This window comes from Cyprinus carpio, chromosome A12 (assembly GCF_018340385.1).
Source record: "Cyprinus carpio isolate SPL01 chromosome A12, ASM1834038v1, whole genome shotgun sequence".
NCBI classification, from domain to species: Eukaryota; Metazoa; Chordata; class Actinopteri; order Cypriniformes; family Cyprinidae; genus Cyprinus; species Cyprinus carpio.
Window position 1 is genome coordinate 6,707,898 of NC_056583.1, and position 27,847 is coordinate 6,735,744.

At 36.3% G+C, this 27,847-nt stretch overlaps 2 protein-coding genes across 6 annotated transcripts in view; both read left to right on the forward strand.

Moving 5' to 3' along the window:
* Nucleotides 1-12,142, forward strand: part of LOC109101281 (retinoic acid receptor alpha-A-like) — a 146,113-nt gene extending 133,971 nt beyond the window's left edge. For all 3 annotated transcript variants that reach the window (XM_042767335.1, XM_042767334.1, XM_042767336.1), the window contains 6 exons: nucleotides 1,253-1,394; nucleotides 7,654-7,814; nucleotides 8,689-8,865; nucleotides 10,056-10,260; nucleotides 11,035-11,193; nucleotides 11,329-12,142. In XM_042767335.1, the coding sequence (XP_042623269.1) occupies nucleotides 1,253-1,394; nucleotides 7,654-7,814; nucleotides 8,689-8,865; nucleotides 10,056-10,260; nucleotides 11,035-11,193; nucleotides 11,329-11,531 (1,047 nt within the window). In that variant the 3' untranslated portion in view covers nucleotides 11,532-12,142. The remainder of the gene's footprint in view (nucleotides 1-1,252; nucleotides 1,395-7,653; nucleotides 7,815-8,688; nucleotides 8,866-10,055; nucleotides 10,261-11,034; nucleotides 11,194-11,328) is intronic.
* Nucleotides 12,143-14,062: 1,920 nt separating this feature from the next.
* Nucleotides 14,063-27,680, forward strand: vps35l (VPS35 endosomal protein sorting factor like). Of its 3 annotated transcripts, none has more exons than XM_042767337.1 (30): nucleotides 14,063-14,127; nucleotides 14,627-14,726; nucleotides 15,822-15,998; nucleotides 16,312-16,428; nucleotides 16,515-16,539; nucleotides 16,816-16,892; nucleotides 16,977-17,105; nucleotides 17,276-17,360; nucleotides 17,612-17,668; nucleotides 17,759-17,855; nucleotides 18,377-18,424; nucleotides 18,508-18,601; nucleotides 18,807-19,007; nucleotides 19,559-19,605; nucleotides 20,197-20,308; nucleotides 20,404-20,520; nucleotides 20,641-20,694; nucleotides 20,777-20,857; nucleotides 20,944-21,006; nucleotides 21,937-22,022; nucleotides 22,158-22,238; nucleotides 22,331-22,394; nucleotides 23,658-23,756; nucleotides 24,409-24,486; nucleotides 24,899-25,013; nucleotides 26,234-26,373; nucleotides 26,461-26,626; nucleotides 26,730-26,848; nucleotides 27,076-27,243; nucleotides 27,320-27,680. In XM_042767337.1, the coding sequence occupies exons 1-30, from the start codon at nucleotides 14,111-14,113 to the stop codon at nucleotides 27,416-27,418; spliced, it is 2,913 nt and encodes a 970-aa protein (XP_042623271.1). In that variant the 5' UTR covers nucleotides 14,063-14,110; the 3' UTR covers nucleotides 27,419-27,680. The 3 variants fall into 3 exon arrangements, with proteins under 3 accessions (XP_042623271.1, XP_042623272.1, XP_042623273.1); XM_042767338.1 differs by having other exon boundaries at nucleotides 27,097-27,243; XM_042767339.1 differs by lacking the exon at nucleotides 23,658-23,756.
* The last annotated feature ends 167 nt before the right edge of the window (nucleotides 27,681-27,847 follow it).

Here is a 27,847-nt window from a genome sequence, read left to right on the forward strand (position 1 = left end):
ACAATCCTGACCCATTATACACATTCCTGTTTCTCTGTTCTCAGTTTAAGACAGATTGTTTAACTTTCTCGTGCCCAGAGTGCGCTGGAATCAATAGATCTGGATGAGACTTATGAATGTTAAAACTATTAAGAGATTACCTTCAGCAAGCTCACTGAATTTGCCTACCTGCATGTGTCCTCATCCTTGAGTTTTGTCATTAGTGATTTTTGCTAAGGTCGCACCACTGTTACCACTGTGACGTTTACTTAAGGTTAGTGATCTGAACAAAGACAGACTATAGCATACCCAAGATTTTCACTCGTATAGTTTTGAATCGGGGAAAAATGCAACACTCAGTATGGCTGCTGTATCGAAGGAAGCCCCGCCTTCTGAGTAAAAGAGCCAATCACTAATCAGTAAAGTCAGTGCAGCTGCTGTTAGAAGTCCCGGTTGCTATAGAAATATGCTTTTTTAACGCTATTTGAGCAAAAGAAACCACATTTATGAGACAGTTGTTGTCAGATTTCATTGCTGATTTCAAATATGAAATTTAAATCATAAGCTTGACGAACAGTTTTGGAGAATTTGATGTTTCCTCATTCAAAGATATAGGAGCTGCACTTGCATGCAGAGGTGAAGATGGCCGTTGAGTGAAATGACTTGGCCTAAAGAGACTTTGGAACAAATATAGTTCCAGGGCATGTTATTGTGCCATATTTGATGTGCATTAATCAATGTTTATATATTTGGTTGAAATCCAAAATTATATTTCTTTATCATATAAACCGATTGTGTCTCTTCATGAGGCTTTACAAAGCTTGATTCACATGGATTATTTTTACGATCCCTTTATGATTATTTTGTTATGCTTGAAAGTTTTGGTCAAATGCTTTTTCAATAGAGGAACAAATCTTTAAAGTTTTATGTCTTCTTTTTTAAATCAAAAATATCTTCTTTTGTGTTTCAAACATAAGCAAGAATCTTGTCCTGGAGCTTTTTAAGAAGAGGCATGCAGTTGTTGTTTTTTCAATTGATCAGACCTAGAATATTAGCTGGTAGATGTTAAAGGGAAAGGATTCTCATAGGCTTAGGCTGAAGGAGTATATCGTAGAGACTTATGGGTGGGCTTTTTTTTTGGTCGGTAAGCACAGCACTATAGTAACACCCTAGCAACCACTCAGAACTCTTTAGCAACCACAAATCAATGGCCTAACCACCACCAACAATACTTTAACATTATCACAGTCCAAATTGTGTTGTTTGTGTTTAGGGATTCTTCAGGCGAAGTATTCAGAAGAACATGGTCTACACGTGCCACAGAGAGAAGAACTGCATCATCAACAAAGTCACCCGCAACCGCTGTCAATACTGTCGGCTGCAGAAGTGCCTGGAAGTGGGAATGTCCAAAGAATGTGAGCAATGCATCAGTAATACTCTCTCTACAGCTGAAGTACTCTTGCCAAAATATGAAACAGCACATAGAGATATGAGTACATACACACACACACACACAAACACACACACACACACAGTCAGTGCCTCCCTCTGGCTATACGAGAACACGTCTCCACACAGCTAGGCGCTGTCAGACTTGAGAAGTTAATTGGGAGAGGTGAGAAAATACACACACACACACACACAATCACAGGTCTACAGCAGAAGTGGTGAATGTGCGTTTGTTTACAAATCTTTCCAGACAGATTTGAAGCGCTCTCACCATCAAGTGGACATGAGTCTCCACTGCAGAAAGAGACACAAATGGTATAGAGGTACAGGGAACAATCCAGCATCATGTCAGAGGGTATGTGTATATCGGGGTGACACATCAAGCTCACATTTACCCCCAAAAGCCAAACAATAAGAAAGAAATAACTCATTTTCAATAGTTTCAATAGTAATATAAAATAATAATTAGTTATGCACCAAAATAAAATTTTGACTGAAACAAAATTGATGATAATTAAAAGCCAAAATCCGAAACAAAGTAAAAATAATTTATTTAATAATTAAATTTAAAGTTTTATACACTCAAATAAGAACATTTTTGTATTAACTTTTTTATTATATAATTTTTTTCTACTCAGATTTGTTGAAATATTTAAAAAACAAATTAAGAAATTATAGTTAATATTTTAAAAAATGTATATTTAAATATTTAAATGATGGCAGTAATAACTTGTTTGTACACATTTTATTCAAACATGTTAAAGGGATACTCCATCCCAAAATGAAAATTTCTTCATTATTCACTTACCCCCATGTTGTTCCAAACCCGTAAAAGCTTCTTTTGTCTTCGGAACACAATTTAAGATATTTTGGATGAAAACAGGGATGCTTGAGACTCATTTTAGCGGCACTTTGACAAATCTGACTAGTGAACTCAAGCGGCGTACACTCTTCTGTGTCAGCCGTGCCTCAAGGGTACGTTTTTTATGTGTATTTACACTTTGGTTTGAAAGCAAACAGCGCATCGGCGCAGCGCGTCTGACACAGAAGAGCGTACGCCATCTGCATACTGCTCAGAATTGCCAAAATGGCGCTACGCTGATTTGGAGAGACACTGAGGAGAGGATTTGTTGAATAAAGTCGTTATTTTTGTTTTATTCATGTACAAAAAGTATTCTCGTCGCTTCATAACGTTAAGGTTGAATCACTGGCAGATGGACTATTCTGACAATGCTTTTCATACTTTCCTGGACCTTGACACTGTTATTTATTTGGCAGTCTATGGGACAGTCTCAAGCCTCCCGGTTTTCATCCAAAATATCTTAAATTGTGTTCCGAAGAAGAACAAAGCTTTTACGGGTTTAGAACGACATGAGGGTAAAGTGATTAATGACAAAATTTTCATCTTGCGGTGGAGTAACCCTTTAAGTAAATTGCACCTGAGGTAAATGTAACATCATATTGTTTACAAGCTGTTTAACTGACATATTTCTGCAGTTGAAACTCTGATTTAGTGATTTCATGAGACATGATTTCAGTACCTTCAATAGGTTTGCACGATTAATCAAAATTAATTCGCAAAGGGGATAAATCACGATTAAGCTGCGATTGTCATGCGTATCTTTCAGTGAAGCATGGTTTTGTCAGCAGTAAATCTCCATCCAAAGGCCAGAGGGCACTTTCACGCTGAAACTCCAAATATGCCCCGCAAAAGAAATCCAGGAAATCCCTATAGCGGTAGCTGAATAAACAGAAGATTTAACTGCTTTCATTAATTCAACGTGACTAATAAACACACGGCTACTACAATATATTGTTTATCTGATTTTGTCTTATAATTTTTATTATAATAAAGTATATAATAATGCAATGCTAATCGACATAGCCTTTATCACTACTATGAAATATGTTGCGTGCCTTATTCTGTGTAAGAAGCCACATCATCTCACAGAAGGATTTACTTCAAACACTCGACTGACGTTATGAAGTGAGTTTGGCAGAAAAAACGTGTTATTAAATGTGGTATTTTAACGTGCTTTCAGATGGAGCAGCATTTACTACACAGAGCTGTACTTCACAACCTTCAGTACTGTTTCTTCTAATATACCTTCTGACAAGCTACACAAACAGCTTTCATAATCGCAGACGATTTATTCAATTTCATAATTGAACCGGCTTTACTGACAAGATGCGCATGACAATTGCATTTGATTAATTGTGCAGCCCTAACCTTCAGTACTGTTTCTTCTAATATACCTTCTGACAAGCTACACAAACAGCTTTCATAATCGCAGACGATTTATTCAATTTCATAATTGCGCAATTAAAGCTTGTCAGTGAAGTGTAGTAAATGCTGCTCCATCTGAAAGCATGTGCTGGAGATTTACTACTAATCACTAGGGCTGGGACGATAAATCACTGCAGAATCGATTTGTGGATCCATTCTGAGATTTTCAGAATGCATCAGGATTCCTCTGGAATCGATTCTGACCTTAGATTTTAACAGCAGATGGCGCTCTAATCTAGTTTTTATCTGCACTTTCAAATGCTCATGAAGAAGAGTGCTAAAGAGCACTTGTGCGTTCGGCTGAGTCATGTAACGTTAATTTCACCTCAGCTCAGAATGCTTTTATGACGCAAGATTAAACAGCCAACTGTGAACACTCTTGTAATTCTCTTCTACCTTTTCGAAGTTTATGAATGATTATTTTAAGTGTGTAAGGATTTGGAAACAAGCAGAGTACGGCTGTTTCTAAAGCATGCAGTGCCATCTGCTGTTCAAAACTAAGCTCAGGATAGACTCAAAAAAAGAATCACGATGCATTCGGAAAAATCTCAGAATCTCAGAAATTTCTCGATTTGCGATGAATTGATTTATTTTCCCAGCCCTACTAATCACAGAACCGGCTTTACTGACAAGATGCGCATGACAATTGCATTTGATTAATTGTGCAGCCCTAACCTTCAGTACTGTTTCTTCTAATATACCTTCTGATGCTCATTCATGTCGTGTTGTAGCTTATCCACGTTGTATGTATGAAATAGAAATGCCATTGCAGAAGCACTACTTAAACGTCATTGTTTCTATATGATGTCTATAGGCATCATGTCGAGATTGTGTTGCCGTGCAGATGACCCATCAAATCATTCACAATGACACGACACACACTCATATGAATTCACACCTCTTGACTCATAGTACATTTACAAAATGATGCACAGCAGCATGTTCACACTTCACTTCCTGCATAACTTCTGTAATAAAACACACACACACATGCATTGATTTTCAGCACAACACGCTGGGTTTTCTCGGCTCCAAATGCATTAGCCACACAACTCATCTGCCGCTGCTGAGGAGGAAGAGAAATTGTGAAAAAAGAGGAGTGGAGAGAGCGGGAGCAGAGGGAGGAAACGTTGACATTTTTATCTTTTCATTGAATTTCATCTTTGTGATGGACGATCTGCCAGCGCTTTAATTTTCTCCTCTAAAATTATCCCTGTCAAGAGCCTCATGCACATGCACACACACAGACACACACACACACCCTGAAACAGACATATGTGAGCGTTAAGGCCCGTTCACACCAAGATGAATGTTTGTCACAAAAATTTGTTGCGATAAACATTTTAATTTGAATCCACAGTTCTTAATGCATCTGTTCAGACCGACATGAACATTTGCATGTTGTCAATGTAACGGAGGGGTTCTAAACTCTTTTCCATCACACAGCCGGAAAACAGCCGACCAATGAGGTTTGCGCTTTTAGTCATGTGCCAAGAGCCACTGATTTTACATAAAACTGACTTGGTGGCACTCACTACTTTTATCAAGTAGCAATGAATAGCAGAAGAAAATCATAACCATCAGTGGAGATGGATAGGAAGCAGCTGTTGTTTTTATGTTTAATATTGGAATTAAGGCTGCAACTAACCGTTTTTTGATCTGTTATACTATAGTTTTTTTTTTTGTTTGTTTGTTTTGTTTTTTGATTAGTCGAATAATCAAGCATTATTAAATTCTGTTTTAATGCCTTAAGTATGAATAGTTGATTGCCGTGTGGGTTTGAGTATTTGTAGTAGATGCAACTGCGCCTCTCATTCACACGGAGAACAAGCAGACTTCATATCTTAATTTAGTCTATAATATTCACAGACACTCCATATTGCGATTTTATTATGCTTCCGTGTTTCCTGCATTGCTAAAATAATATTGTCCCTGATAATTAAATGATAATGAATCTTACCAAAACAATCAAATTAAATCATGATTCCGTTTTTAATTGCGTCATTTAGTAAAGAATCATAATTGTAATTGAATCATTCTCAGAGCAGATATTTACACCCCATCAGTGTATAACGCTGATCTTTACACCCCGTTTGTATTTTTGTGTGTATTTTTTCTGCAGTGATGTTGAGATTACAATACACAGACCCAAAAACCTCTACGCAAGTACGTGAATGTAGACACTTAAGCTCAATTTCACACATTGTTTCAGTCTGAAATGTCAAAGCACAGTTCATATTGCATCTCAGGTTATGTACAACTGTTTTAATAGCGCAGACATTTAAACGTAACTCTATTGGCCCCTTGGGTTTGTTACCGCCACAGTGATTCAAGAACGTGTGTTAAGTATAAACAACAGAACTGTGCACTTGATGTTTGCGTACTTGCATAGAACACATTTCTGGCAGTTTTACAGGTCGTTTGCATGTTTCTGCCCATATCGTCACCAATTCCAGTGTGTAAAAATCACCTTTTCAAAAACACACAAAATACTCATCATACTGCTGGAGAACCCCCCCCCCCCCCTTCTCTCTACCTCTCTCTCTCGCTGCAGGTCTCTCAGTAGCGCTAGTGCATGAGTGATGGTGCAGCCAGGCTAATAGTTCTTTAATGACTTCATTAAATTGTGTTTTGCGGCTTATGATCGCTGTGCCAATCTGTCATAGGGGCTAATGTAGGCACGTTAAGATAGCCCACTTTTATTTAGGAATTAATTCCGCATCTCCAGAGGCCTGAGAGAGGGATGCAGTGAAGGTCCGCTTGTTAGCAGAGATTGGAGAGAAAATAATGCCATGGCATTACAGTGTGTTTTTGTGTGTGTGCGTGTGTCATAAAACGAGATTAGATTAGCTCTGGGTCTTATGAAACCTGTGGTGATCTATCAGCATTATGTACGACTTCATCCACCCGCTCTATTCATCAAACTACTAACACACACCCCGCAGAGACAGAAAGAGAGTGTGTTTGAGATGGTAGTGATGGAGGGGGTGTGATGGCATTTCTGCTTCCTGTCCTTTTTCTTCATTGAACACTTTTTTTTTTCTCGCCTTTCCTCCCCTCGTGGTTTGTCTTCACAGATGTGATGTGTTGGCTCTAACACGTTTCCTCTATCTGTCTGTCTGTCTCATCTCACTCCATTACTGCTGCTTACTGCATCTCAAACGGCCTTTCACTGCTACGCATGCAAGTTTTCTCTCTTTTTTTGTTGGTTTGTTCCACCCATCACTTATTCTTTCTTATCTGTCTTCTTGAGAATCTCTTTTCTTTTCTGCCCTCTTCATTTCTCTCTAAAATGGCATGGCCACACAAATCACTGTGATAGCAAACTTATGTTGTGGTGATAATACAGTATATGATTAGGCTAAATGTTTTCAATATTGTAAAATATGCCAATTTCTGCCCACTTCACTTTCTCCTGAAATTACATGTCACTGTGATGCCAATGTTATCATACAATATAAAATATGATTAAATGATTTTAGAATTTAATATTATAAAAACCAATGTTCAATTAAAAATAACATCTTACTAATATAATATTTAGTATTATTATAATTACTATTATGCAAGGCACGTGCAGTTTAATATTTTTAATAAGAGGGCCAAAATATTCTTTACTAAATGCTATAGTTCTTACAGAAACGTGATTTTTTTTCCCCCTTCTTTTTTAAATTATTTTTTTTAGGTACAATTCATTATCATTTTCAAAGATATGATGAAGACACAGATGACTAGAGGGACAGCTTAATATATCTGTGTCGGAAGTAGATGATCTACATCTTTGAATGTCATCTGAAGATCAAGAATTGTATTTTGTAGGAAATTAACCTATTGTAGAACTTGTTATTTAAAAAGAAGAAGAATTAAGAACCTTTAACGGACATTAGAATATGTACATTGAACATTGACCTTTGTTGTCTGTCTTTTTGTCTGTGTAGCGGTGAGGAACGACAGGAATAAGAAGAAGAAAGAAGAGAAAAAGCAAGAATGCACAGAAAGCTACACGCTGAGCCCAGACACAGAGCAGATGATTGAGAGAATCAGGAAAGCCCACCAAGAGACCTTCCCCTCGCTTTGTCAACTCGGCAAATACACCACGGTAAGAGCGTGCGAGGGCTGAATGATATACTAAATGTTCACTATGTCTGTGATGGTTTTTCCATTTCTTTATTATGTATGTTTCATCATCGTCACTCAAAAATGTTCACAGACATCAGTGTGTGGCATTTTTCTTTCATTTACATGTTTTAGTAAAAATATATGTAGGTTAATTTAAATAAAAGCTGTATGCAGTAAAACAAATAAATGAAGACAGCCACAAATTTTAGTTGTTATTGTAATTTTACTGTTGTTCTGTAAATTATAATTATTATTAAATGTTATTTTTTGTTTTACAGTACAATATTATTATTGCATTAGTAATATATTTCTTTATTAGAAAAATTTGGGATAAGAATTTTTTGGCCTTCACTATTCACATGCCTGATCATTCTTACTTGAATTCAATTAGTGATTGTAACAAGATTTTTACAGTATTTTTTTTTTTTTTTACATTGAGCATTTTACATTGGCAACATTGTGAGTGCAGTGCTGCTTTGTGTACAGTGTTACCGGGGAAACCGCTATTTGTAACACTCCAAAAGCTGCACCTAGTGGCAAAGAATGAATTTGCATTTTCATTCAGACCAGCACGAAAAGACCAGCAAGTGGACATGCTAATGTTTCATGTTGACGTCAACATGAAACGGCTTGGGATTCGTTTTAAAAACGACTCATTTCAATGATTCTGAGTTGACTCTTTCTTTTGAGAGACAATAACTGTATAGACGGTTTCATCTTCTGTTTACAAGTAGATTTCACTAAAGCTGACAACCAGAGTTCATATGCCACTCTTTCAGCCATTATCAATGCTGCTATTAAACATTTACCATAGCGGTCTAGTGTACTTGAATTTTGCCTCTCTCTGTGTATAGAGTAACAGCTCAGAGCGACGCGTGTCACTGGATGTGGATTTGTGGGATAAGTTCAGCGAGCTCTCCACAAAGTGCATCATAAAAACGGTGGAGTTCGCCAAGCAGCTGCCGGGATTCACCACCCTCACCATTGCAGACCAGATCACACTGCTGAAAGCCGCTTGCCTCGACATACTGGTGAGAACACTCACTTAACCCAGCTTTTTCCAAGCCTGCACTGGCCTTACATTATATCACTAAAGCGGAAAACAGACTGAGGGTCACATTTGAGTCTTTGAAGGATGTAGGTTCTAATCCCACAAGCATTCCTTTGTGAGAAAAGTGCAATTGCAGTTGTACTTCATCATAAAATTTTGTTAATAAAAGCCAACTTAAAGGTCCCCTGAAGTACCTTGAAACACGCAGCATTATTCTATGTGGTGACGTAATTTCAGCTGAAACAGGAAGAGAGGGCGGGACATATCTTGCAGCCCCGCCCCTTTTTAAAATAGCCAATAGTGTTTTGTTTATATCTGCTCGGGCCAGAGCCGTTGAGCTAATAGATTACCCCCTAGACTCAATATGAAACTCTTAGTAAAACAAAATAGTGGTCATAATCATGCTGAAGCTGTGTAGTTGTAAAAGTTTTTAATATATGCCGACTTGCGCATATGATCGCGTCTCTGGACCGGAGCCAAAGTCCGGATCAGACTGTGTATGCGTTTCGCATGACACAACGTGATGACCTCATTTGCACCAATCGAAAGCTTATATACACTGTCTGAATCGTTCCCTATCGCCTACATTGTGCACTACGAGCCATTCACTGTACAGGAAATACTACACTGTGACCAAACGACCGATCCCAGCCACAGCTTCAGTGTCTATTTATAGTGCGGGGGTGGGCGCTTCAATTTCTAGAAAGCATTTGATTGGTCAGGAGATTTGATGAGAAGATGAAGTACGATGTGACGTCAAAAAAATCATTGAGCTGTTTTGGCAGAAGTGACGAACTGCAAGCTTTGAATGCTTATATCTTCTAAATGCAAATTTTGTCACTGTTTTGGTGCACACTGCCTTATAGATAACCTTAAGACTAACATATTGATACTAACACCCAAAAAAAACTTTAATTTTGATTTCATGGGGACTTTTAAGGCATAGTTAAAAGTTGTATTAAACCTGTGTGAAAAAATAAATAAGTAATAAATTTAGAAGAATATGGCTAAAGAAACAGTTAAGAGTTTCTGGCCCCATTGACTTCCATGGTATGGAAAAAATACTATGGAGGTCAATGAGGACCATCAACTGTTTGGTTACATTCTTCTTTCGTGATCAACATATGCTGAGTTATGACCAACACGTCTCCTCTCTGTTTGTGTTTTTAGATTCTGAGGATCTGTACCCGCTACACGCCTGAGCAAGACACCATGACTTTCTCTGATGGGTTAACGCTGAACCGAACACAGATGCACAATGCTGGCTTTGGTCCGTTAACAGACCTGGTCTTCGCTTTCGCCAATCAGCTGCTACCGCTAGAAATGGATGATGCAGAAACAGGACTGCTCAGTGCTATTTGCCTGCTCTGTGGAGGTACTGTTTTGGCATTTCTTGCATTCATAAATGTCCCATACGGTGCACATTGTTATATGCTGGAGAAATATATAAGTTTGAAATAATACAATTATTTTAATGTTTTTTGTAAGAAGTCTGTCATACTCACCAAGGCTGTATTTGCCACTAGTCTTTAGTGTCACATGAGCTTGCTATGTTTTTGATAGATGGACCTCTAGTGCCTTGCAGTGTTTGGTGGTGGTATTGCACCTCTCGTGCTCATATAGCATATAGTGAACATATATATTGTATAAACTCCTGAAAACATGGCCAGGTCAGATTTCACCACAAAATCAGAAGAAGAAATTATATTTAGCATGAAGAGAACCTGTTTCCATGAAAATAATTTACATAAAGATATTTTAAAACTAAAAAGTAAAAATATTTTAAATTATTTTTAAAGTAACAAATGTTTTTTTTTCTTCTTCCAAAATCCTCATAATTTAAGACAATATTTATAAAATCCTTTTAGTATTTATTGTGCAATTTAAATAAAATTATAATGTAAGATTATTATCTAATGTATGTTTTTATATAATATTTAAAAATATTACGTTTAAAAATAATTTAAATTAAAAATATTTATTTTTTACTAAAATCATAATTAAAGACTGTAAAAAAATACAGAATAGATGAAAAAAAATTTTATGATAACAAGAATTCTGGGAGAAAATATTAGAACATATAGATAATGTCACAAAACAATAAAAAAAAATCTACTCTAATTAAGCGTTTTTTTTTGTTGTTGTGCAGATCGGCAGGACCTGGAGCAGGCCGATAAGGTGGATGTACTGCAGGAGCCGCTGCTGGAAGCACTGAAGATCTACGTGAGGAACAGAAGGCCACACAAACCTCACATGTTCCCAAAGATGCTGATGAAGATCACCGACCTGAGGAGCATCAGTGCCAAGGGTGAGTCGAATTCATTCGCATGACTTATTCATGGATGAGTTCTAATCCTATTTGTCCAATATTACTGCAAGAAAAATTAATGTGTAGCTACTTGAAAATAAAATTCAAACAAAATGAATTTTTCATCTCTCACAGGGGCAGAGCGTGTGATCACCTTGAAGATGGAGATTCCCGGCTCCATGCCTCCTCTTATTCAGGAGATGTTGGAGAACTCTGAGGGTTTGGAGAGTTCCTCGGGCGGGATCAGTTCTCGGGCCGCCGGCGCCCCTCCAGGCAGTTGTAGCCCCTCGCTTTCTCTAAGCTCTGCCCAGAGCAGCCCACCCACGCAATCACCATGACAACCGTCAATGCCGCCATCATTAGCCACTTACCGACTACTGTGTGCCCTCCCCGACACGACAGCAGACACATTCAAAAGCACGCGCTCATATTGTTGCTCCTCTGCCCTTGTTCCTCAGAGACTAAGGGGGGGATCAAAGGTGTGTCGCTGGAACTTTGTTTTCTTTATAAAGAAATCACAGACTGTGATTGTATTCCTCCTCGATTTCGCGATTTCGAGTCCCTTTGGATGAAGGGAGGAAAACCGCTGGAGGGTAAAATAAAATGAATGGACAAATGTATCGAAGGAATTAAAGGACTTTTCTTCTGTTTTGATTCTTATGGCCTGGACTTCTGTTTTAAATGACCAGAAACTGATTTCCTACAAACTAAAAATATATATAAATATATAGAGAGAAAAACGTGGAATGAATGTGATTGAGAACAGAATGAAATGTGGACTTCATTTAAAGATGCAAATGTATTTCCTCACTTTTTCTCTTTACGCCTGTGAAAGGACAAAGAGTGAATTGTTTTATTTCAGCCTGATGATGATGTTTTTCATGGAGAAAAAAACATTGAAAAGAATATTAATTTCCACTCACAAAGATATAAAAATGGTCGCAACAAACACCATTTGTGTGATGTGTTCTTCTTATTCTTCGTCTTTTAAGCTACTAGCAAATACCTCAGAGATTCATATCATATTTTAATACATTGTGTTTTGCTTAATATTTGGGAAATAAAGTATCGGAAAAGGTTGTTCCATTGAAGGTGTTTAACAGCTGCGCAAAGTTTTGAAGTTTTGAACCACTGATACAAACTCCAAAAACACTTGTTTTGACCAGATTTTGTTCAAAATGACATCATACCTTTTTGTTCTTCGATTTAATTTGAAGTATATTGGGGCCTTCATTCTAGAGAGTATTTGATTGGACAAGTACCAGTCAAATGTAGGAGTACACTAGTATACTGATGCTAACTTCAAAGCTAACGTGAACTAAAAGTCACAAATCTTGGAGCTTTGCTTCATTAAGAAACAGGCCGAGGAATTACAGTTATGCCATGTACTGTGTAGATTTTCCTATAGGAGTAATCGTATCTATGCTACTTTATCATTATACTCAACACGACTGGACGGACCAAAGAACAAAGATGAACTGCAAATGTGCTTCAGATTACTTCCAGATTGCTTTACAAAGTATGGATGTAATCACCAGGGACAAAGGGATGCGATTCTGATTAATAGAAAGGTAAGACTAGAATGGTAAGAGAGAATCTGGAACATCATTTCAAGATCTCTTTTCTTCAAATCAAAGATAGAGTGATCTCAGACAGCAAGGTGACGTTGATACAATGTTCTGTTTGAATGTTTGCATCCAACTATTGGTGACACTTTGTTTTGGAGTGTCCTTGTTGCATGCTAAATGTACTTACTATAGTAATAAGAGTAAAGCACACATTACACTTTATTTTAAGGTTCCTTGTTATAGTGTAATTATACATTTAAGTACTGAGTTATATAAATTAACTACATGTACTTACTGTAGGGTTATGATTAGGGTTTGGATTGGGGTTACTTGCATGTAATTATGCATAGTTAATTGTCGTTATAATAGTAAGTACATGTAACAAGGAAACCTTAAAATAAAGTGTTACCAAAACAACTAACCCTAACCTTATAACCCATAACCCCATATTCTCATAACTCATGTGTAATTACACTGTAACGAGGACACCTTAAAATAAAGTGTAAACAAACCATCATTTGTTTAAGACTGGATTAACATTGAAATTTTAATGAAAGGTAAGAGCACACATGACTGATGACAGTAACAGAGAACCAACACTGACTTGTAGTTGACTGACATACTGATAAAAATAAAATAAAAATAAAATGTATAGCCTGATTGCACTTTAAGTCGCTTTGGATAAAAGCATCTGCTAAATGCATAAATGTAAATGTAGTTGCTCACAAGATCGAAAGTGATATTTTCCCCTTTAGACTCAGATGCAGCCTATACACGTTTGTTTATTGACCTACCTAAAGGAAACGTGAATGTTTTACTTTTTTTTTTTTTTTCATGTGATGCTGGATAAGATTTTATTCTTTGTTATATTTTTGGCTTTATGCACCTAAACCTACCCCTCACAGAAAACGTTCTGCATTTTTACAGTCTCAATAAATAAATAAAATAATTCTGTATGATTTATAAGCTTTTGTACTTATGGAGACCTCAATTTAGGTCCCCACAGTGACACCATTCCCCATGAGTTGGTGTGTACTCAGTTTTAAGTCCCCACCAGTGTAGAAAAACCTGTACACACACACACACACACACACACACACACACACACACACACACACACACACACACACACACACACACACACACACACACACACACACACACACACACACACACTCTCTGTTTATTCTATTTTATTTATTTATTATTATTTTTATTTTATTTTTTTTACTGTGGAATGTACATCTTTTTAGAGATAAGTGCATCACACGCAAATAAATTGGTGACTTTTATTATGACACCAGGACTCTTAAGTCAGACACTTCGGGATCATATGACACTGATTGAACATGGCTTCAGTTCAGTGGTAAGAAGTGTTTACATTTAAAAAAAATTTTTTGCCACTATCAAATTCTAACGCGACGTTTTTAATGAATAGAGAAATAATGCTGAAGATGTATTTTGTAAGATATCTGTACTAGCGAATAATCACTGCTGATGTAGACTAGAGGAAGGTGTACGTTAACGTTAACTGTTATGACAGCACATTGATGGTATTAAAATGTAATACCATGTTACCTTGGTAGCTGCCATGATACTGAAGGATTACACAGTCAAATACCATGATATTTACTTATTTTACCTAAAGCTACTTAAACAAATGGTATGGTATTTCTACCATTGCTTTTAGTCAAGTACAACAACACAAAATAATACATGGTGCCATGCCCAGAAAAAAAATGGTATTAACTTACGTGGTTATTTTTGGTACATTTGTTAGTGTTTCCAGCACTTTGTTGTTCAGGCTTATGTATTAATATGACTGTCCATATCATCTTTCTATATATGTTTTATGTTCTGCACAGGCACTCTCGGGCCCGTAAATATGAGGCTGAGGTGCAGATGTGTCGTTTGGAGGTTTCAGCAGTGGATTTCAGTGACTATCATCCACTTAAAGCAATCACGGTACATCTACGATCTCCTTAAAACTCATTAAATGCTCTCATAAATATATATATATATATATATGACTGTTATCTTGTTATTAGAGGTTCAGTCCTCTTCGAGTAAACAGCGTTTGAGTGTGTTGAACAAGAATATGTATTTTACTTAAATTTCCTTAAAGGAAAATCCACCGGTTCACCTCGATTTAGTCTTGTCCAAGTCATACACAAGCCATTAACTCGTGTCTTATAATGCTGCTAGTTAGCAGGGTAAACCTTTGGACTGACAACTGCACAAAGTTGGAAGCTTTAAATATCACCTCTGCCTAGATGTTTACAAGAAATTTGATCAGATCTTGGTAATTGGAATGGATCAAATGTCTGAACAAAAATGAGTTATTCAATAGAAGAAAAAGGATCCTAGAATCAGATTTGACTGTTTTGCTCTGGATCAAACCGTCAGTATGTGTTGTTTAAAATGTTTTCTGTTAAGCCTTTCTGTACAGTAAAGAAGAAAGAAAACATTTTTTTCCATGAAATAATCCTTAAAACAAAATGTTATCATTTATCACTGTATATTATAACAATGTCACATTTATCAGAGATAAATCAGTCAGAAATAGTTTCTAACAATTTCATCCTTTATTGCATGTTTATTTGTTGAGTGTCACTGGGAATGGAAGGGTATGTTTATATTATTGTACTTTTTCTGTTTTCTGTTGATTAAAAAAAAAAAAAAAAAAAAAAAAAAACTTACAGAAATTGACCCCATGCTATTGTACAATAGCAAGTAGCCTACATTGTGATATGTTGCCTTATTTAGAGCACTGGTAATCCAGATTTGGCAGTCTGGAAAAAAATTGTATCCGAGGGTGATTCTAGATAGCAAAACTTCGGATTTTCAAATCTGGATTATTCTGATCCACATTAAACTTTTTTGAAGAACTGTGCCCGGTGTATTCTTGATCAAGACACCAAGATTGAATGTGAAATAAGTGACCTGTAAAATACTTTGAACACAAGTAATTGAATGAACAAATTCGATCGTAATAAAAAAATAAAAAAATAAATAAATAAATAAAAATTATATATATATATATATTATTTTTCTTTCCAGGTGACAGATTCTAAAGCTCGCCGTGGTGGGCGGAAAGGCAGCACTTCCTCCTCATCTTCCTCCTCTAGTTCTGTGGTTCTGGATCCACTCAGCTCAATGCTGGATGGGAGCGACCCACTCTCTCTTTTCGCTGCGGTGTCTCAGACACCAGCTCTCCCACACAGCATCTCTGCTGGGGTAAAATTCACAAAATTCATACACAATCATACCGGTATGACTATTATTAAATTCATAAATGTACACTAGTAGTCTGATAAAATATACTTGTGCAGTATCAGATAGTAATACCATGGTACTTACAGTACATACCATAGTACTCAATTAATACCATATAAATGTTTCAAAGGTACTTCAGAGATTCCCATTGTGTTGTAAAATATTATTGCATTTAAATTTAATAAACTAAGTACTGTATGTCTGCGGATACACATCAAACTGATCTACGCATGAAACATTTGTTACTTTTTCACTTTTTACTGTTTTGTTTTAGGAGTTGGGACGTAAACGTAGGGAGAAAGAGGAGGAAGTGGGCTCAGACTTTGAGCCGTGGTCATCTAAACGTGGAGAGATCCTGTCTAGATTCACCACCACAGAGAAACTGTCTATAGTAAGTGCAGCGGTTTACACCTTTTACTCATCCCGTCAAGTCTTTACTTTTGACACACGATAATGGAGCTTTTGTTTCTCTTACAGAATCTCTTCATGGGCTCGGACAAGAGTGAGTTCATCAGTTTTTAAAGACTCTTTTCATTTGTTCTTGGGTTGTAGTTATTCCAGTTGTTGTCCTCCATTAATCTTCTATTAATTGCTAAATTTCAAAATTGTTATTATTATTATTACTATGATGATGATGAAGATGAAAAACCCTTGCAATCCCTATAAAATACTTTGCCAAATTGTTGCTCCATCCTGACCAGTGCTGATCAAGTACTGAACAATAACTTAAACTTTAATAGCCATAATAGACACATTTAATTGTTTGGTTTGTGTAAAGGTAAAGCATCCAGTCCCAGCTCAGCGGTGTCAGAGAAGGTGCGCACTCGTCTGGAGGAACTGGATGACCTGGAGGAGGTGGGTCTCGTCTGGATATGTCTTGTGCTTTACTGTTTGTTGGTAGATATGTTAATGAATATGCTGAGTATTGTGTGTGCTCAGGGCTCACAGAGGGAGCTGCTTAACCTGTCCCAGCAGGACTATGTCAACCGCATTGAAGAGCTCAACCAGTCTCTGAAGGAGGCCTGGGGTTCAGACCAGAAAGTCAAAGCTCTGAAAATTGTCATCCAGGTCTGAGGACTGGTGAACACATAAACCAACAGTATACACTCAAATGACATTTTAGGTCAAAAACAAAATGAATTTTCATAATGCACTTTTCCGGTCTCGTTATTTCAAAGAAAAAAAAAAATCTTCATCAAAATATAGTAAACATTCCTTTTCACATTATTTTGTGTCAGTGCTCCAAGCTGCTCTCTGATACGTCAGTAATTCAGTTCTACCCCAGCAAGTTTGTTCTCATCACAGATATCCTAGACACCTTCGGTAAGAGTTAATCATAATAATCGTTTCATTTTATTTTTTTACTATTATTTTTCATATATATATATATATATATATATATATATATATATATATATATATATATATATATATATATATATAAAGCTTCACCATTTACTTTTGTTAGTGCTGATAACCTACAACAAAATTTTGGGTTACCATGAAAATTGTATTTAAATGTAGCAAGACAAAAATGTCTGTCTATTGCTCTTGTTGATGTCATATGTGTACAGGTGGACTGGTTTATGACAGGATCTGGTCCATGTGTGCTGACCCTCATCCTCTACCAGGTAAAATAAAATGCATCACAACTCAACATATTCTTTAACCATCTCTATGCCATTTTTTAAAATTGATTTCCTCATTAATGTGGTTCTCAGAATCGTTCTCCGCTGATGATGTGAATGACACAGCCAAAGAGACGTGCCTCAACTGGTTCTTTAAAATCGCCTCCATCAGAGAGCTTGTCCCTCGATTGTATCTTTTCAGCAGGATTTTGACACACTTTTCAATGTTCTTATTTCAGAATTTAAGACAGTCAATGATGTTTTAATGATTAAGCCTGTAAAGCCTGAAATTGTCTGAAAAATATAATTTGGAAATGCAAGTTTATTGAACGTTGATTATCGTTTTAGATACATCAGGCTTTTATGGCTCATATTGTATGATATATGAGATTTTGGAACTCGTACTAAAATCTGAGCCGTTGTTAACTGACAAGCTGCGCAAATCCACACTGATAATGAACGTGGATTTGTGCAGCTTGTCAGTTAACAACGGCTCTGTGTAGTAACAGCTGCTCTATGTGAAATCACACACCTGATGGAATTCATCGCTGATTAGAGAACCGGCTTTACTGACGAGATGCGCATTAATTATCGAAAGATATTCACATATAAAATTAGATACAGTTAGCTTTATAGGATTAAAGTAGGATAAGAGAATAAAAATATGAATTGGACCCCAGAATGTTATAGTGAACCTTGACTTTAGTGCAGATATGTTGAGGCTGCTCTTCTGAAATGCAACCGCTTCTTGACAAAGTCGTAAGTATCTGAGCAATGCAAAACTTCTGTTCATGCAGGTGGGTATTTTCATAGCTCTCTGATATCCTCTTTCTGTCCTTTAGTGGGATTCAGGAGACGCTGCAGAGATTGACAGCGATGATCAGAGGAATAGGAGACCCACTGGTGGCTGTGTACGCACGGGCATATTTATGCAGGGTGAGAAGAATAATGTTCTCTCATACATAATATGTATTTTAGCAGTTTTTCCCTACAGCTTCTACTTAATGTGCTGTAAGGTGTTGTTTCACACTTTCAGTTGTTGCGTAGTGGATGATAAAACAAGCCAAACCCTTGTAGATTCAAACTGAAGGAGGGACCCCAGCCATAACATAGAGACTCTAGACCTCTGTCTTTCTCTCAGGTGGGGATGGAGGTGGCGCCGCATCTGAAGGACAGTCTCAATAAGAATTTCTTTGACCTGCTGGCCACGTTCCGTCAGATTCATGGTGAAAGTGTACAGAATCAGTTGGCGCAGCAGCGGGTGGAGATTCCCATCTATCTGACTCTCTATTCTCCTGCTATACACTGGATCCTGCAGTGTGTGGCATACAGAGCACCAGAGGTACATACATATACTCCACTCAGAGGAAATGCTTGACTAATTGTTTCATTTTCATTTAATCCTATGTTCAATTCAAAGTCAGACATGGAATATTCCAACCATCGGATAACTCAACCATCTGCCCATAAAGGCGTTCCGTTTCATGTTTGGAAGATGTGTAAGGATGACAGTGCTACTGTTAGATTTTTGGTTGTCAACCAAAAATGTCTCAAAGTCAAAACCAAACAACAGTGTGCAATGCTGTTCTGCAGTAGGGGCGTGAATCATCACTGTTGATGATCAACAGTAATTATTTTGTTAGTATTTTTCTTAAAATTAGTTCATGTTTATCTTTAATTTGTATACTGTATGTAGGCTATTTAAAATTACATTAATCTCATAACATTTAAAAACATTTGTCACCATTGAGCAGTATTAAACATGTCATGTCAGATGCATCTTCTGTGCCATTTTGGCATTGTAAAGATGGTTTTTGTCGATCATATTTTATTGGTAACAGTCTAAAGTATTCTGAAAATACTATAATATATGATAAAATGTGTCTTTTAAAGGTTCTGCTAACAGAGATGATGGACAGATGCAAGAAGTTGGGCAACAAGTAAGATCTGCTAACTCTTCTGACACCTTGAAAAACATGCACAACAAAACAGCGCATCACTATGAACCCTTTCATTCATACAATTTTTAATTGTTCAGATGGTATAAGATAAGTTACCAAAAATGACAAAAATTAAGCTTGAGACTCATTGTGAATAGTGTTGATGCCTTCTTGTTGTTAAGTTGCATTGGACTTTGTGAGAGTCCGACATTCTTGATAATTAGTGAGATGCTTAATTATGAAAGAATACATTTTTAGTATTGCTCATTCTTATGAATTTCTTAAGACTGAATATTAAACTTCAGCATGTACTTCCTGCATCGGTTGTGCTATGCTCAGGAATGATGCCTCAAATCTGTTTCAAAAAGCCTAAAAAAGGTGAAAAAAAAAATCCAATTGAGAGGAGAATATCATAGATACTTAGTGGTGGGCTCTTTTGACCATTAAGCAAGCCACCCAGAACAGCCTAGCATTGTGGATGTGACTTTGGCATGGCCAAACATCTTCAGAAAATGTAAACATCTAATATTGATTTCACAACTGCAGCATTTATGGTGTTTGAATGTGCAATATTCATTCATTTTCCCATAGTGCTCTCCTGCTGAACTCTGTCATGTGGGCATTCCGGGCAGAATTTGTTGCAATGAGAGCGACAGACTTTATTGGCATGATCAAAGACTGTGATGAAGCTGGATTTCCCAAGGTGACAAAACACATATAAATCTACAGACAGGCCAAAAGCTCTGGTGTATATCAGTGTCTGTGTCACAGTTTATATTCATGATTGTCTTTTTTCAGCACCTGTTGTTTGCGTCTCTGGGTCGTAGTCTGTCCTGTGCTGACCCTCCAGAGAGTGAGAGACTCTCCATACTCAACGATGCCTGGAAGGTCATAACTAAAGTGCGCAGTCCAAGGGTAAACACCTCTGTTGGCCTCTGAATGGTTTAAAACACACAGTATAGAAAGATAATATGTAATATGAATTGAATACAAAATTGAATAAAATTCACATGTACTGTGTGTTCTTCAACTCAGGATTACATCAACTGTGCTGAGATCTGGGTGGAGTTTACCTGCCGTCACTTCACGGTGAGTTATGTGCTCTGTTTAGCAGAGACATTTTTGAAATTCGGTCTTTCATAACATGTCATTTCAAATTTGTTCCCCATAGAAACGGGAAGTGAACACCATTCTTGCTGACATCATTAAACACATGACTCCAGACAGAGCTTTCGAGGATGCATATCCACAGGTATGCAAGAAACATGTACACAAGAAGATATGAGATGGTGTCGATGATGTCCTCACAATTCATCCCTCTTCCTCTGTGTGTTTTAGCTGCAGTCAGTGATAAAGAAGATCCTCCCCCACTTCCACGACTTCTCTGTGCTCTTCTCAATGGTATGACTACAGCAAAATCACACCTTTAGCATGGCTGTGCTCCATTCAGATTTCAATTGAGATTGCCTTTTGAATTCTATTTCAGTTCTTGAATTTGAATCATACAGAATTGTAATTTGAATTCAAATGGAACCGCTGTTATTTACATTCAGTGATATGAATGTGATACAATACTTACATTTATTAGACATATATTAACATTCCATTTCAATTTAGATTACAAATATGTATTGATTAAAACTGCAAGTCAATTTAGAATTAGAAGTGTAGTTCTTGTTTGAATAACCCATAAACATGTTGTGATAAACACAACATATGGCCACTACATTTGTTTGATACTGTATACTAAAACCTACTAAACCTACTAAAAAGTGTATTTAATTTATATATGTTTCATTTATTTATTTTATGGACCAAGGTGTAAGAACAGAATGCTTTAATTTATGACAAATGATCAGTGATATGGAGAAATAAAACAATAGAAATGATTTTAATGATTAACCTTTTCATATTTTGAGTTGCTGTTATGGCTAAATTAAAATCTTTTGGTTACTTTTTTGACAGTACTAAACTTGGTTTAGAGAAAAATAGGCATAATTATTCAAATTAATTATACTAATTATTTATGTTGTGTCAGAATACTAGAAATTGACTAATGAAATTCCCCCATTGTTTGTTGAATATCTTTTAATTTCAGTTCAATCATTTTTTTAAATTTTTTTTATTGTCATTGTAATTCATATTTAACTTTAACATCCTATTGGGCCGATTTAGCCCAAATTCCTTCGAATTTTGCCCAAAATAAATAATTTTACTCAAATTGTTAATGAAAATATCAGTAGTAATATAAAAATAGTATGATCATATAGAAGTAGTATGATCATAAAAATGCTTTATTTTTGCTTATGTATAATGTTTTGATGATTGCAGGAGAAGTTTTTGCCCTTTCTGGACATGTTCCAGAAAGACAGTGTGAGGGTGGAGGTGTGTAAATCCATCATGGAGGTCTTCATCAAGTATGTTTGTCACTCACTATTCGATATTAGAACTGTGTAGATAAACAAGTGTTCAAATTCCAGACAGAGGATGGTAATTCTAGTTCTAGGTAAAAGTATTCTCTCTTAGTTAAGGCTGATATATTTTCTGTTTAGACATCAGCAGGAGGCAACAAGAGACCCAGTCATTCTCAATGCGCTGCTGCACATCTGTAAGACCATGCATGACTCTGTCAAGTGAGTGAGCTATTTTTTTTAAGTGTCTCACTATTAATGTAGAATTGCAGAGTGTAACATTGACATGTTTGCATATGGTCTTTGTGTCGTAGTGCTCTAACTCTAGATGATGAGAAAAGATCACTGTCTCTGCTGATTAATGGATTTATTCGTATGGTGAGTCACCAAATTAAAATACATCTGATAATCAGCTCCTCAGTCCTGTTTGCATGAATTAAAAGGTAGTTCTCTTTTGAGAGCTCAGCTGACACAAATGGAGTTATGTTTTTCAGGACAGTCAGACCATCTAGTTTAATCTCATGAAAACGACCACGTATCAAAAGCTTTGCAATATTTAACCTCTGAATATAATATTTATATTTTTCATAAATTACTGTAATGCCAAAAATAAATAGTGATATATCATTTAAACTAGTGGTCGACCGATATATCGGCCGATATTTGGCATTTTTCAAATATCGGCATTGGCCGATAAGTTTTTCTGCTTGGCCGATGTGTTCGAGGCGGGACTTTTATTTTAATGGTGCTGAGAGCGGCAGCAGCTCCTGAACACACCGTGCTCACATTCTCCCTCTTGTTCGCTGTCGTTGTTAACAGTTCTGTCTAATACAGATAGAAGTCTGTCTTATAATCAGATAGAATGGTTAAACAAAGGAATTAATGTATACAGAGAGTATTATAACGATTGCTTTTATATTATTAGTAATAGAAAGGCAAACATTATAATACTTTCTCGTTTGCTGTCAGCATTAAGCAAATATGCATTTATATCATTTAAACAAATCTTTGAATGACTAATGAACATTTATTTTCACAAACCTTGCAAACTTAGTCAAATCCAGCTGTGAGATCTTGTGAAGTGTGCATTTTTATCCAGCATGATCATGTGATCTCTGTGTGATGGTTGGTCCGTGTGAATTGAATGTTTTAAACTCGTGATATCAAATTATGATGCGCTTTATGCATTTGCCCACTGCCATATTCATGTCATTTTCTCTGTGTGCTGTATGTAAAATGAGTGTAACCCTGGCTTTATTTGAAAAATATGATTCCCAATGCACACAAACTTCCCAGAATACTGTGTGCCCTGTTGGTTACAGTGTTTACTTCCTTTTTAATTATATTTTTATTAAATATTTATTTATTTGTGAAAACTACTTTGTCATTTAAAGTATAAGTATGTTTTTTTACACATTTATTTTTTAATCCATTGTCAAATGATTTCAAATTTCTTAAATATTAATTAAAACTTTTAAAAAATTATATCTGCTTTATATCGGCATCGGCTGTCAAAAAAACAATATCGGTCGACCACTAATTTAAACTATAAACTGGTATGGTCAGAGTCGGCAACTATAACATAACCTACATAGTTTCACTAATTTTTATAAATTTATATTTTGTTCTTTTTTTCATCAGGTGTCGTTTGGGAGGGACTTTGAGCAGCAGTTGAGTTTCTGTGTGGAAGCCAGAGCAACTTTCTGTAATCTAGAACCTGTCATTATTCACCTGATTCACGTGAGCACCCCGTGTTTTAATGGATGAGTTTTGTTTTTATATCAGGGATTCCCAAACTTTTCTATATGCTTGAAGTGCCCCCTGAGATTAATTTAATATTTCAGTAATTAAAAAAAAACATTTGCATTATCATGGTTATCTGATGTTGGTTAAAGGTTACATGACATGCAGGTAAACAAATAAAATATTTAAAAAAGGGTGTCTATTTTATTTTATTATTATTTTGCCCATTTTCATTATTTAATTAATTATTATTAGCTCACAATCAACTCAAACTCCAGTTTGGAAAAACCTGTATTATACAAATATCTCACAATGTGAGTGCATGTTTTTGTTATTTTTGTAACTGTATCTATCATCTACTGTATGTATTGGTTTTGCAGTAAATTTATCTCTTCCACCAATGTCACTTTGCAGCCTGCATCTCATGCGGTCATGATATCTGTGTTCACAGAGCCGTAGTATCTGATCAGGGTCCTGATAGAGGGCTTATTAAAACACATTATTCATATTCAGTCCTCTACTCTGTTTTAATGTCTAATGTGTCTTCTTCTAGTAAACAGATTGAAACTACAAGTTGTAAAGTCTTATGTTAGTCTAATGGAGTGCTGATGGAATGTCTGTCATGATGATATGATTGTTTCTTTTACAGACTGTGAATCAGTTAGCAATGGAGACCAGATGCGTAATGAAAGGCAATCACTCACGAAAAACGGCTGCTTTTGTCAGGGTTAGTTTTTTTTTCATACTCACTTTTATCCAAAGCGACCTACAGTGCATTCAGGCTAACATTTTTTATTTTTTTTGGCTAACGTGTTCCCCCGGGAATCAAACCCACAACCTTTTGCGCTGCTAACGCAATGCTCTACCACTGTAAATATTCAGATGTACATTTATACATTCAGATGTACTTCTCTATATTCAGATTTGTATCTATTTATTTGTGGTTATAACTTTATATTCACATTTTAAGTTTATATATTTAGATTTACATTTATATGTTCAGATTTTACATAAATATTTCCTGTTTGGTGCCTCATTATATATATGTATGTTCCCCCTAATAATGTTGGATCACTTCATTATCCCGTTTTATTCCATAAGTAAGTTTTTGCTGCCTGTTGTGTGTTGTTTATTTGCAGGCGTGTGCTGCCTACAGTTTCATCACCATTCCATCCCTCACCAGTATCTTCAACCGTCTCAACCTCTATCTGCTCTCTGGAGAGGTAGCGCTGGCCAACCAGTGTCTGTCCCAGGGTGAGTGCTAGAGCCTCCCTTAGACTGAAGATGCTCTTGTACATCCTTGTTCCAGCCTCTCATGGAGATTGATCATTAAAATAGACTACTGTTCAATGGTTTGGAATATTTAAGATTTTATAAAAAGTTTTTTTGAAAGAAGTCTCATATGCTCACCAAGGCTGCATTTATTTGATTAAAAATACAGTAAAAACAATTATGTGGTGAAATGAAAAGTCATTTATTCCTGTGATGGAAAAGATGAATTTTCAGCATCCATTACTCCAGTCTTCAGTTTCTCATGATCCATCAGAAATTATTTTAATATGCTGATTTGGTGCTCTGTAAACTATTCTTTGCTGCGTAATATTTTTGTGGAAAAAGCGATAAATTGTTGTCTTTGATGAATAGGAAGTTCAAAAGAACAGCATTTATTTAAAATATAAGTCTTTTTGTAATAAAAGTCTTTACAGTAATTAGGGTTCCAATACTTTGGTTAACTTCAAAATCAAGGACCTTTCGAGGACTTTCCAGTTCAAGTTTTTTTTTTATGTTTTTGAAACAAGTATATTCTGCTCATTAAGGCTGCAGTAATAGTAATATTGAGAAATATTATTAAAATTTATAATAAATGTTTTCTATGTGAATATCTGTTAAACTATAATTGATTTTCTGTGATCAAAGCTGATTTTTCAGCATTCATTACCCCAGTCTTCAGTGTCACATGATCCTTCAGAAATCATTTTAATATGTTGATTTGCTGCTCTGTTATAATTATTGGTGCTCAATCATTAATAACAATTCCTATTATTAATATGGAACCCATTTTTTCTGCTTTATATTTTTGTGTAAATCATGATACATTTTACTTTTCAGCATAAATTTCAGCATTAATAATATTTCAAATGAATCAGCATTTATTTGTAATAAAATCTTTTGTAACATTATAAATGTATTAACTGTCACGTTTGATCGATTTAATTTGTCCTTGTTGAATGAAACTATGTATTAAAAAAAAACACCTTTAGAGATTAGTGAATGATTATTTATTATTGAATATTATTATAAATGCAGCCTTGTTGAGCACAAGAGACTTCTTTGAAAAAAGATCCTAAAGATTTCAAACTTTGAGACATTTGTGTTCAAAACTGACCTCGGATCAGTGCAAAGAGCAGCCTCTGCCATGATCAGCGAAGTTTGGGTGATTTGATATTGAATCTAAAAACTTGTCCATTTCTCAGCGGATGCGTTTCTGAAGGCAGCAGTCAGTCTTTTGCCAGAAGTCCCACGAACCATCAGCATTGAGGGTAAACAGCGCTCATCTGAGCCCTTCCTCCTCGACTTCATCAACAACTTCCTCTCCACACTGCTCGTAGTGCCGGTAATGCATACATAAATATTTGCAGGAGTGCTTTATCCTCATCTTTCTAGTGCATATCTAAGTGCGATTGTTGACTTGGTCTTGTAGGATCATCCGGAGCAGGGTGTGCTGTATCTGGTGCGAGGGCTGTTGAATATGGTGCAGGACTACACCTGGGAGGACAACAGTGATGCTAAGATCCGCGTCTACATCAGCGCTTTACCATTACTAGCAGCAATGAGCCAAGAAAGCTATCTCTACACCATTCCTAAAGGTACCGCAGTGAATAAATGCAGACATGTTCTCCAATAAACACAACAGCTAAACGTCTTTCTGGCATTGAAGTCTAACCGTAAGCATGCGTGTTCTTGTTGCAGTGGATTCCAATGAAACCCTCTATGGAGGAGATCCCAAGTTCATCGCAGAGATCAACAAGTTGTGTGAGACTCTGATCGGTCAGGTTCTGGATCATTTAAAGGGTCTGGGCCGAGATGAGGTGAGATACTGTGTCTCTAAATGAAGCTGGACTCATTTTTGAATGTCTCTGCATTAGACAACAAACTATCAAGATATAGAAGATTTTAGGATTTACATAAAACAAAAAGTATAGTTCTCAAAATGAAAGTATTGGGATACTTTATATATCACTGAAAGCATTTTAATGTAGAATGTGAAAATGAAGAGAAATCTTTGAATATTATTTCTGATTAAGCATGGCTGTAGGTGTGTTCGTTTGTGTTTCAGGGCGTGCGCAGGCAGGGCAGTCTGGCTTTCTCTCTGTTCGGCTGTCTGTTGGCTCATGGTGATCTACGCAACAACAAGCTCAATCAGCTGGCTGTCAATCTGTGGAACCTCAGCCACAAACATGGCTTCTGTGACACGCGCACATCGGTTAGTCGTACGCACAATCGCATTTGCATTCAGCGGCAAATACAAAGCCTTAACCTCTTTCTGTCCTTCTCTCCAGGTTCGTACTCTTGAGTACATCAAACATCAGGCGCAGCTGGCAGACTTGAGCCATCTCTCTGACATGACGGCACGTCTGTCTCTGCAGTCCAGAACCTGACGTGCTCGTGGAGACATTCTGTCAGAAACCCCGTCACCGTTAGACATTCATATATCAAGTGCTATTGAAATGATTACAGAAACTAACCTGTAGTTTCCAATTGGCTCAAACTTCTACATTCTAGTCTAAAATCGAATCTATGAATATTATTTGTCTGTCGGTTTGCACTTGTTTTTGTACAGTTTGTGTGCCTAACCAGGTATTTTGTAATTACATGCTTTAAATCATGACACCTTGTTAATTTTGTTCAAGGAGAAAAATACTACTACTTCTTTGTCTTTCTTTCTATGGATCTGAACTGCATGTTGTTACAGAAAAAGCATCCCTATCATTTTTCTGGATAGAAGCTACTTAAGCTTCTAGTAGTATTGAATATTAGTTTTATTTTGAATTGAAGGGATAGTTCTGTCATTCACTCACCCTCAAGTT